Source organism: Cryptomeria japonica, chromosome 4, assembly GCF_030272615.1.
Source record: "Cryptomeria japonica chromosome 4, Sugi_1.0, whole genome shotgun sequence".
In the NCBI taxonomy this organism is placed as follows: domain Eukaryota; kingdom Viridiplantae; phylum Streptophyta; class Pinopsida; order Cupressales; family Cupressaceae; genus Cryptomeria; species Cryptomeria japonica.
In genome coordinates, this window is record NC_081408.1 from 575,297,503 (window position 1) to 575,309,655 (window position 12,153).

Consider the following 12,153-nt stretch of genomic DNA (forward strand, 5'->3'; position numbering starts at 1 on the left):
TATTAGTTTATTTTAGAATTAAAATATTTTTATTTTTTATTTTCGATTGATCAAACATGCGTTCTAATCCCGTCCTACCAATGTGATGGAACAGCCAGCTTATTTTTTTTTCTAAAAATGAAACGTCGAATCCTTGTTTGTTAACCCCATGACCTCAACGTTGCCCTTTATTTGCCAAAACGGTCTACGGTCTAAGAACGGCATTTCACACATGAAAGAGGTGAAGGTGAATAGTTGTTCGAGCTAGCTCCGTCAAGTTATTGAAAATTTGTGGGCATTTGATATTTAAAAATGGATTAGGTGTGATATTTATGTAGTATTATTATTTTTAAATAGTAATAAATTGTTTTTAATTAGAGATGATTAGGAGAATTTATTTTGGATATTATCAAAGAATTTATTTAAAATAATGAATATTAAAAGGACATTTAAATTATGAGTATTAAAAGAGACTCTATGAACATTATTAATAGGATATAATATAGGAGAGTGAGCGACTAGAAATTTCAAGGAGAGTATTGTAACACATTAATTGTGAATTGAAGAATTTACATGAATTCTTGATTTAACAAGCTTATTTAGAGGCAAATTTGGCGGTGGACCCTTTAGCCAACCACATCATTGATTAAAAAGAAAACTTCATAATCACTAACCAAATGAATGCTTGAATATATAAGTGAGACTAACTCAAGATTAATATTAGTAAGTGTGTCAGTTAATAAGAGATGATTAATGAAGTTGCAAATCTAGATGGATCTTCTTTATTATAGCTAATTGTCTATGAAAGAAGACAAAAACCCCCTTGCCTGCAGCTCAACTCACTTACATCTGCGAGTGCAATGCACACACATCTCATTACTCTCTTTGTGCACATTCACTTCTGCTTTACACTCGGATCGCACCCGCACGCTCTTCTTCTTCTCACTTTTCGACCCACTCTTCTCTTATTGGGAGTATAGATTACGCGATCTATTAAGAATTTGTCATATTGCTAATGCTATTGAATCAACAGGTCCATTCACTTTGCTTTTTGTAGCTGTTGCGACAGTCATTCAAACCATCAAATTTTCAATCTGAAACTTCTTGCAAAGTCAATATTTATAGATGTCTCGCGTCTTGCGAGACAATGTTATGATTTTACCCAAAATATTTATCCTTCTTACCACATGAACATTTATACTTTGAACAAATTTTTAATCATACTTGTAATCTTTTGTCCAAGTCAATCCATAACTTCATCCACAATCCATTTTCATGCAATTTGTCATAGATTCATTCTTTTTGTCTTTGTTCAAACATGTCTTTTTACAATGATTCTTCAATCTACATATAGTAAATAGATGTAGATTCCAATAATTGTCCTTTGTATGATATTTTCTTTTAGATTAAGAACCTTTATCTTTTCACTGAAAATCCAAGGCCTTCTTTTTTGGCTTTATTACCAGCTCGATGGGCTCTTTGATTCCTTGGCCATTCTTTCCCAATCCTTTACCTTTAAAAACAATTCTTTTCAAAATTTTGAAACCAATATTCTTTTCAAAGAGAGTAGTGACATTTGCACTTTAAAATATATTATCATTTTTATGATTATATTAGTTGTCAGAAATAGCTTCATCTAATTCATTCAACCAACTGATTGATCACTAGAACTACTCAAATCATTTGTATCACTTGAAGCATCACATACCAATGGTTTTGACCTTGGATATTCATTCTCTTTATTCAATTTTGGCATTCCCTTCTTATATAAATTGTTCTCCTCTTCTAATCTCTTTAGTTTCTGTTCTAAATCATCAAGCAACTTTGATTTGTGTTCTAAATCCTCATTTCTTTTCTTAATTTAATCAAACAATTTTAACTTTTCCTCAATCTCTTCATATTTCTCTTTAACTTCGTTCAACTCTTTCTTTCCCAAGCTCATAATTCTCATCTAAAAGGTTACATTTTTTGTCTTGTCTTTCTTTGATGATTGCTATGATCTGTAATTTAGATTTTTTTATTTTCATTGAATCATTTTACAAAAGATTAATCTCACTAATTTAATTTCATTTTCTTTCTTCAGCTTCTTACCAATTTTTCCCATTGAAGCAAACTATTTAGACTTTCCTTGTTAATTGGATTACAATTTCATTATTTACCTACTTCACGTGCCTCTTCTTCCTTGATATCTTTTGACTATGATAACCAATCCTTAACTAGCTTGTGATTCATCCTCTCCATTTCTTATGCCTCTTTCCTTTGGTTATGATTTCTTCCTTATTCAAAACAACAATCCTAACCTTAAGGCAATTTTTCCTTGAGGTGATTGTGCTCTTTTACATCTTCTGACAAGAGAATAGGTTGATACAATTTTTATTTACTACTGACAAGAATAAATTCTATTCTTAAAACAACAAAAAAAAATTCTAAGACTTCAACTTATTATTTTAGTGAGCTTGTTGCTTTCTTGGTGATTGCAACAAGAAATCCTTGCAATGTTTTGTCAACAATGGTGACCTATAGGAAACACATCAAATTTTCTTTCTATCTTTATTTTCTTCAATGTATTTCATTCTTGTTTCACCAATTTATCAAATAGCTGCAATCTTCAATTACCTTATGATTTGTAATTAAGGTTTACAAATTAAATTGTGCTTAATTCAAATTATAGATTTATCTCGATTGCAAACATAATTGCGTGGTTATGTTTTTTAATCTTTGAAATTACAAAAGCTGAGTTTACTTAATTATTTAAACAACTTAATAACATAAATAAGGAATTAAACCTGAAAACAATAAGAGAGAATTATAAGATAGAAGAGAAAAAGAGAGATCACAAGCTTGATAATGGAGTTCGCTCAACATGAGCTATGTCTATAGGTCCGCTTCTCAATGTAGGACCGATTTATTGATGATGCCAAGCATTAATCACCTTATTACATCATCCAAGCTTTAAACCCGCATTACAACATCTCTCACAGTCTCCTCTTGCACCTAGAGACACTCACGTACTCTTCTTCTTGGGTTAGGCTTAGATTGCCTCTTAACCCAATTACACTAAAGAGTATTACAAATTGACAAATGTCTTTGTTCTTACAAAAAAAATCCTCAAGATTCTTATTGTTGGTGTATTTTTTTATTCATGTTGGATATTATTACACCTTACTTAAGTTTACTTGGGATAATGCATTTCATAGTAGTTTGGGTATGAGACACTTGGGTGTTTGTGCCACATTGGGATAGTGTGTGTAGGAGAATTTCCACCTTTTGTGGTCTTGTTGTTACATTCCACATTCGGTGGGTGATCCACCTCATGTGGAATATTATATTGTTTCTCCTACCTACCCCTACTTATCCCTACCTACCCTTTTTTCCTATTGAGCCACATGTCATGTTTGTGTGCTCACATATCCATATAGCCTTGCTTATATAAGCAGGCTCATATTCATTGTATATAACAACAGTTGATCATTTATCTATTGATGATATTACAGTTTATTCTTATCCTATATTTTGTCTCTCTATTTTGTACTTTTCATCGACCTCTTGATCTTGGCAAAATCTCACATGGTATCAGAGCCATTAGAGCGTCATTGATTTGTCTTTGAGAGGCATTGTTGAAGGCTTACATTTTTGGATCTGGGGTGCTGCTATTATTTGGGGGCGTCATATAGTGATTTGGACATCACGGTTGAGTCCAAGTGGCTATTTCCATAAATTGTAACTATAAATTTGGTCTATTTTGGAGAAAATTAGTTTTGGAGGAAAAATTTCGCCCAATTAGGATGGTACGACATGGTTTGATTAAAAAATATTATTTTTTTATTCGGCAAATGTTTAATTTCATTTTCAATTATTATTCGCATAAGTTTTTTTATTATTGCAAAAAGTTTAATTGAAAATTTATTTAAATAAAAAATATATATTATACGAAGGGTACCCATGACCCCCACCCCTATACCTTTCATCTACTTTTCTGCAGACTTCGTACCATTTGTAGGGAGTGTACCCCATCGTCATACTTCCTCTGACATCTGGGTTCTCTCGCCAGCTACCGCTGCCTCCTCTCGACTACCGTGCTCCGACGTTTGTCCTCCATGCTGATAGCCCACATCTCTTGACGATCCTGGTTTATGCTGCCCATGCTGGTTTCCACCGCCCGTGTTGGTTTCCACCGCACATGGCCCCGCAATAGCTCGCCGACATCTCCTATCGCTGGCCATCCACTCACCGACCTTTGGTGCCTACTTGCCACTAGTCTCGAACACCGACCCCACCTCCTGTTACACGCTAGGCGCCAACACAACAACCCTCCTCTGCCACATGGCCAACTCTGGACTCTTAGGGAGTGTTATACATGTGCCACATCGGCTACACGTGGGCTCCATATAGTGATTTGGACATCACGGTTGGGGGCGTCATATAGTGATTTGGACATCACGGTTGAGTCCAAGTGGCTATTTCCATAAATTGTAACTATAAATTTGGTCTATTTTGGAGAAAATTAGTTTTGGAGGAAAAATTTCGCCCAATTAGGATGGTACGACATGGTTTGATTAAAAAATATTATTTTTTTATTCGGCAAATGTTTAATTTCATTTTCAATTATTATTCGCATAAGTTTTTTTATTATTGCAAAAAGTTTAATTGAAAATTTATTTAAATAAAAAATATATATTATACGAAGGGTACCCATGACCCCCACCCCTATACCTTTCATCTACTTTTCTGCAGACTTCGTACCATTTGTAGGGAGTGTACCCCACCGTCATACTTCCTCTGACATCTGGGTTCTCTCGCCAGCTACCGCTGCCTCCTCTCGACTACCGTGCTCCGACATTTGTCCTCCATGCTGATAGCCCACATCTCTTGACGATCCTGGTTTACGCTGCCCATGCTGGTTTCCACCGCACATGGCCCCGCAATAGCTCGCCGACATCTCCTATCGCTGGCCATCCACTCACCGACCTTTGGTGCCTACTTGCCACCAGTCTCGTACACCGACCCCACCTCCTGTTACACACTAGGCGCCAACACAACAACCCTCCTCTGCCACATGGCCAACTCTGGACTCTTAGGGAGTGTTATACATGTGCCACATCGGCTACACGTGGGCTCCAATCATGAACTCCAAGTCAATAGAGACATGCAGACTATCCACGTCATCTCGACACGTGTCTGCCACATCACCTTGTCGTACGACACATCATCCGTACATGTCATCCAACACCTCATTTTTTGTACGACGTGTGGCACTATCTGATTTGTCCACATCATCAATCTATACTGTACGAAGGACACATAGGCAGGGAGGCAAAGTTTTGGCAATGACCATACGACCATCAAATTTAACCTCGCAGGTTGCTGACATCATCATTTTTGAAAATTTGACAGGCCCCTCCCGTTGAGCTTTTTTACTTTGCAGTTCTTCTATACAATTTGGGTTGATTTGGACCTCACCATTGAATTCGACACGTGTCAAATAGTCAAGGTTGACCTTTTTTTTGTCAAATTTTTATTCACTGGGCCAGATCTGTGATCCAGGGGGCACCTATTTCTTGGAGCAATTTGGGCAAAAACAAACATCATGGTTGGCTTCAGGAGGTCGATTCCATGAATTTTGATATATAATTCGACTATGTTTGGTGACAGAGGCATCTGACACTTGTTCTCCCTCCTTGGCTGTACAGCCACTTGCACGCATTCTGAAAAACGAAAAAAATAGGTATTTTACAAAAATATATTTTGGTTTATTTTATTTTTTCAAATAAATTAACTAAAAAAAATTAATTAAAAAATATTGTTTATTTACAAACAATTGTTTTTAGCATTTGAGAAAAAAAAGTTAAAAAAAAAAAAAATGTGTAAGGGGGGAGGGGTGAGAGGGGGTGTGTGTTTGTACCCCCTACTGCAGTATGTAACCGTTAGGCCTACAATAATATCGACAACTTTGTCAGGCCCCCACCCATAGTTGGTCCTTTCCATGACCCTCGCATGCTTTCTCCCAGCGGCACACGCATATCACCACCGCCCGTTCTTCGGCCCTCTTGGTCCGTCAGACAACCACCACTACACACCGTCGCATCCTTTTCGGCGATCCCTTTTCTAGCCACCACCCACCAGTTTCCGACGATCGGCGGTTTTTTTTGCCGGTGAAAACTTTTTTTAATTTAGCAAAAGGTTTTATTTTTTTGGCAGATTTTTTTGATTGAGGATTTTTTCGGCATCAGTTTGATTTTCTAGTAGCCTCCTAGTTTTTCCAAGGGCTGATTATTTTTTCTGGCAAGAGGGATTTTTTATAAGACATAGGAATATTCCTAGACTATTCTATTAACGTCAGTGGTACGAAATCCTTTGCATGGCCCCTAAGACCCTCTTTGTGCCCTAAAAGAGGGGCTTTTTTTGTTTTGGCCATAACTTGAGCATACAATATCATTTTTTTGAAAACAAGATATCGTCGAAAATATGGTTTCGTCTACTTTCTAGATTTATGGGTTTCACCACCTGGTTTTGCTAGTGGTGTATTTTACAGCCATTTGAAGTCAAAGGTGCTATTTTTTAGTCCTGAGCTCATATCTTTTCGCTAGTTTCTCTATTTTTTGTGTTTTGACACTAGTTAATTACTCAGACATATGAGCTTGTGGAAACTTATAGTTTGTGTGGGATGACTCCTTTTTTGGCTGTTCTTCAAGTTTTAGAGTCTTATGTCTTTTCTCGACATTCTGAGCTTTCATTATAAGCACTTATGATTTTGTAATCACACTGAGATAAAGTCTCTCTATATTGCACATGTATTATGGGATCTTGCACATCAGTTTTGTGCCTTATTGTACTCGCACTATGATATAAAGTGTCATGGGGGTTTGATGTTTGTCTTTTTTTTTCCTTCATACCTTTCTCATGCATGTGTGCCTTCGTTTGCACACCCTTTGTATTTTCTCGTGCTTTCATATTTGCACGGTCAGATGTTCTTGGTTCTTCATGCACTACATTATGGCTTTCAAATTCAATGTACCTATCATACCTCTCCCTTGTCAGCATTATGGGGGGGTTTCTACTGTTGGTGCTAATGCTTCCTTCCTTTCGTATTGGAGTGAGCTATGTATTTAGTATTTGTTCCTATGTACTTGGCAGATGCAGCGGCTGGTTACCCATGTGAATTTCAGTTAGATGGAATACTTACCATATGTACACTCTTGCTTTCCTATTTATGAAGGCGACCTTCCATTTTTCATTTGATCAGTTTTTCAGACTATTGGTACTTGTGCCATCTGTATCTTTGGATTCCAAATGTTTTGCCTTTGTTTGCCATCTGATTATTGTTCAAGTAGTGTCGTTAGGGGCACTCATGCAGATTCATGTCTTTAATTAAATCATATTGATTTAATAATTAAGTCATCTTTTCCTTATTTCACTTAAGCTAAATTTAGGAAGCTAAACTTAGGAATATTATCTTTTAGGGTTTTCCTTTTTAGGTTTGATCTCCTTTTATAAGGATTGATCCCTTTTGTAATTCATTATCTGATTATCATTATTGCATTCTTTTTCTCTAGGTTTTCAAAGCAATCTTTGTGTTGTGTGAATCTTCCATTGTTATGACAGGTTATTTGCATACAAGGATTCATTGGGTTCTGTGAGGTTGTATTCTACAACTTTTTCAATTCTTTTATTACAAGACTTCACTAAAATAAAACCCATCGGAGTCGAGCCCTTCAAAATAAGCTAGGGATATCCCTTTTGCATCAAAGTTTTAACCATAAATTCCTACGATGATGAATGAATAGTATCTAATGTTTTATTTAGAAATTTTCTTAAAATATTCTTATAAGCATGAAAAATATAATATGTAAAAGGTAAAGACTTAAAATCTAGTTGTTGAATCGATTTCATTATTCATAATACAGTCTCTATCGAATCAAGTAAATGATTATTAAGATAAATTTCCACACATATAAGATCTTAATTAAAGTTACCTTTTAATCTAGTGTCTGATGAGAAGGGCCCAAGGGTTTTCTCACAATAGAATACAAAATATTTAGTTTTTAGAATTCAATAAAAAGATGTAGAAGGTGAACGCGAGATAGAATCTTAGATGGGAGCTCTTCAAATAGATTAAACCATGTAGGCTAAGGCTTAATGAACAATTCAAATTAATTATAAAAGTAATTATGTTCCTTAAAAGTTAAGTTCACATCGACCATTCTTGAAAATACTAGTTGAATAAGAAATTATTTACAATTAATATAAGTTCTTTCATAATCCTTTTTGGCTTCCATATGTGATGCACCCAATACTTGAAGAAAGACAACATCACTATAAAAAAATTAAAAATCAAATAATTCTTTTACTAATAATGCACATCATCTCCTAAAATTTCAGTGTTATGGTTTTGTGCTTGTTTGCATTCAGTTTTTGCACTTTGCTTTTATTCATTTGCATCCAGTGGTTTAAGAATCAGGTTAAGAAAGTTGTTAATTGCAAAACACTAATTCACCCCCTTCTCAGTGTTCATTGATTCCAACACATACTTGAAAGAAAAGTGCGAAGGATCCATTGAACCCCTTTTATATCCTATAATAAATAAGCCTCTAGGCCCTCAAACCATAGGAAAACTAACACCAAAAAACAAAACCAAAATATTTAAGAAAACTAAACTTAATTAAAAAAAAAAGCAAGCAAGAAAGCACTCATGCTCATGCTCACAACCCTATGCATACATTTGATCATGATCTTAGATTTGAAACATCATATTAATATATAATTATTTAATTATTTCCTTAAAAATAAACTAAATTATAAATAAAAATTCAAATTAATATAAAATTTTCTTTATAATAAATTTGATTATTTATATATCTTAGTTGTTTATATTAATACAATTAATTATTAGGTAATTTTGTATTTTTTTTTTACAAATTGTAATTAAAAGCAGTATAAATGCCAATAATTCATTGATTTACTATGATTGTAAATAACTTAAACTATTCACACGCAGGGCCAAAATTATATTTCATGAGAGTAGTTATTAAAATAATATGAATGATAAATTCTTGAGTACTTTTATACATGAGATTTTGCCTTGGCAGCATATCTTAAACGCATCCCTAATGTGTTAGGGCTAGGATATGGAACTCCAAGAGGGATACATGTTCTAAGTTCTCACTTTCCACAGAATGATGTGTATTCTTCCCACCGACTATGATTTCCACAGAATGATGTGTATGCCTATACAATTCCTGGGGAGCTGAATTTGATCTATTCTGTTTAAGCTGCTGCTTTCACGTCTTTGGTTGATCGGTTATACTTCATATGGCTTTTCACCAGCTGACCGGCAGCAAGCGCAGACATGAGAGACAACTCTCCTGCCATTACTGCACCTGCCACTATTCTTGCCAAGTTCTGCGCATTCTCACCAGGGGATGTCCTATTTGCTCCTTTCACTCCAAGCATGTTCAAACATGCCGCCTGTGATGCCAATTGAGTTCCTCCCCCTACTGTCCCCACTTCTATGCATGGCATGGTCACCGAAATGTGCAGGTCCTTGCCCCCATTCACCCCCTCCATCATAGTAAGACAGTGGGAGCTCTCCACATTTTGGGCAGGATCTTGACCTGTTGCAATGAACACAGCTGACACAATGTTGGCAGCATGGGCATTGAATCCTCCCATGGCACCTGCCATTGCAGATCCAGTCAAGTTCTTGAGCATGTTCAGCTCCAACAATGCTGGAACTGTCGTCTTCAACACCTTGTTCACAACCGTCTCTGTTATGATGGCCTCACACACTACGGATTTCCCACGCCCTTCAATCCAGTTCACTGATGTGGGCTTCTTGTCAGCACAGAAATTGCCTAAAAACAGAAACCCATTTGAAAAATTAGCCCTCCCATTTAAAGTACAATCCAATGCAATTACATGGTGTAGAAGTGAAACCCCCCCCAAAAAAAATAAATCGGAGGAGTTGAATTACCAGAAACGCTGATAACATCCATGTCAGGGAACGTATTTTGAAGATAATCCAAGACATTCTGAACACCCTTGGAGACCATATTCATGCCCATGGCATCTCCAGTGAAACATGAGAATCTCATGTACAAATTCTTGCCTGCAATTGCACATTTTATACCTTGTAGCCTGGCAAATCTGCTTGTCCTGTTGAAAAAAGTGCACCCAAAAGACGTATCAGTTATCTTGAAAATATGGCTTTATTTCAGTACCCATTGAGCCAATACCCATAAAATATTCTAATCAATCAGAATCTGGAAGAGAAACACCAACCTGTTGAAGATATCAGAGAGGTTATCAGAGTTTGCAGGATCCTCAATATAGAACTTGAGCTCCGCAGCCCTCTTGGCACTCTGAAACCTCACAACAGGGGCCCTAGTCATGCCATCTCTGAGAAGAATGCTTGTAGCCCCACCACTCATAAGAATGGCCTTGCAACCTCTGTTGGTACTGGCCACCAGACACCCTTCTGTGGTTGCCATGGGCACCATGTACTCTAACTCATTGACTTGTAAGGGCCCTGCTACACCCACAGGGATTTGTACATAACCCACTGGCATCTCACAGCACTGCCCAAGAATGGACTGATAATCAAATCCCTCCAGGGGCAGCCCATCAAGGGATCTCCCAGTCATGATCTCTAAGGCCCTTCTCCTCATAGAGGTAGCTCTCTTGCAGTCCCCAAGAGAGGATTCAAGAGAATACGAGGCTACAGTGCCATTACATACAGCAGCTGCAATATCTCCATCCTCATTCTCACCAAGGTTAATTCCCTTGAGCTGGACCTCAGGTTTCTTAGCAACAATTTCTTCTTTGTCTGCTATCCCACAGGTTGTTGGAGGGATGTTGAGATCCACCTTTTCAGCAAAATCATCATTGCCACTGATAAAGTTTTGGACATAATCAATTCCAAAGAATCCCAGCAGATATATGAAGGAAGCCAAGTGGGCTACAATGGCTACAAGCTCCCCAAAGTTGACAACATGGAGAGGCGTTGAGGTACCCATCTTCTCTCTCCATCTCTTCATCAGGAAATATGATGATGCGAAGAAAACGAGAAAGAAGAACTTGTTGGCGAGTCCCAAGGGGAGAAGCAGCGCATCAGATGCCAACAGCTTTGAATTCCCATTGAAATCCCTTTTCTTCATCATCTTGAAATCACCGCAACAATCAGTTTCTCCTCCATTCTTGACGCCCATTTTAGATTTTCTGAGACCAGCAAAATCCATTGCAATGAGCACTCACAGGAAAGGCTCCGCACTAATGGGTGTTGCTTGTGCTTTCGAGGATCCCTAATGCTGTCAAGGCCTGAAATATATGCTGAGTTTGTCTGTGCATAGGCAAGGAAACCGATTATTTATAACACAAATGTTCCTCTTGTTGAAGTATTATTTTGACCATGAAACTTCATAACAATCGTAAAAGAAAACCCCACGTTTAAAACCTCTTGATTACAAATGTGCGAATTGTCTAGGCAGGATCAGATTGCACCTGATTGATTTATTAGTTTATTTAAAACAAAAATACTTTTTCATTTTTATTTTCGATTGATCAAACATGCGGTCTAATCCCTCCCTAACAATGTGATGGAACAGCCAGCTTATTTTTCTGAAAAAGAAACGTCGAAGCCTTCTTTGTTAACCCCATGACCTCAATGTTACCCTTTATTCGCCAAAATGGTCTATGGTGTAAGAACGACATTTCACATATGAATTAGGTGCAGGGGAGTAATTGTTTGGGCTAGCTCGGTGAGGTGAAAATTTGTGGGCATTTGGTATTTAAAAATTGATTACGTGTGGTATTTATGGAGTATTATTATTTTTAAAAAGTCATAAATTATTTTTTGATTAGAGATGATTTTCAGAATTTATTTTGGGTATTTTTAAAGATTTTTTTGAGAATTAACAATGAATTAAAAATGGAATTTCTTATGCAAGATCTATGTTATGTGAATAAAAGAATATTTAAATGATGAATATTGAAATAATATTTAAATACTAAGTATTGAAACAAACTTTATAAAAACATTATTAACAAAATAAAATGTAGAAGAGTGAACAACTAGAAATTTAAAGGATATTGTAACTCATTATTTATGAATTGGAGGATGTACATGATTTTTTGATTAAAAAATATTATTTAGAGGCAATTAATATTAGTCAGTGTCTT

General features: G+C 36.3%; 1 protein-coding gene across 1 annotated transcript; it reads right to left on the bottom strand.

Annotated features, from left to right (window-relative positions):
- Positions 1 to 9,001: 9,001 nt before the first annotated feature.
- On the bottom strand, positions 9,002 to 11,318 carry LOC131071060 (3-hydroxy-3-methylglutaryl-coenzyme A reductase 1-like). The gene is made up of 3 exons (XM_058006755.2): positions 10,258 to 11,318; positions 9,950 to 10,131; positions 9,002 to 9,830 (listed from the first exon to the last, which is right to left on the bottom strand). The coding sequence occupies exons 1-3, from the start codon at positions 11,211 to 11,213 to the stop codon at positions 9,244 to 9,246; spliced, it is 1,725 nt and encodes a 574-aa protein (XP_057862738.1). The 5' UTR covers positions 11,214 to 11,318; the 3' UTR covers positions 9,002 to 9,243.
- Positions 11,319 to 12,153: the final 835 nt, after the last annotated feature.

Coding starts and splice junctions, on each gene's coding strand:
- LOC131071060 (XM_058006755.2), bottom strand. CDS start 11,213: ATGGATTTTGCTGGTCTCAGAAAATCTAAAATGGGCGTCAAGAATGGA. Junction 10,132..10,257: donor CTCTCTGATATCTTCAACAG/GTTGGTGTTTCT, acceptor TTTTTTCAACAG/GACAAGCAGATTTGCCAGGC. Junction 9,831..9,949: donor GGATGTTATCAGCGTTTCTG/GTAATTCAACTC, acceptor TTCTGTTTTTAG/GCAATTTCTGTGCTGACAAG.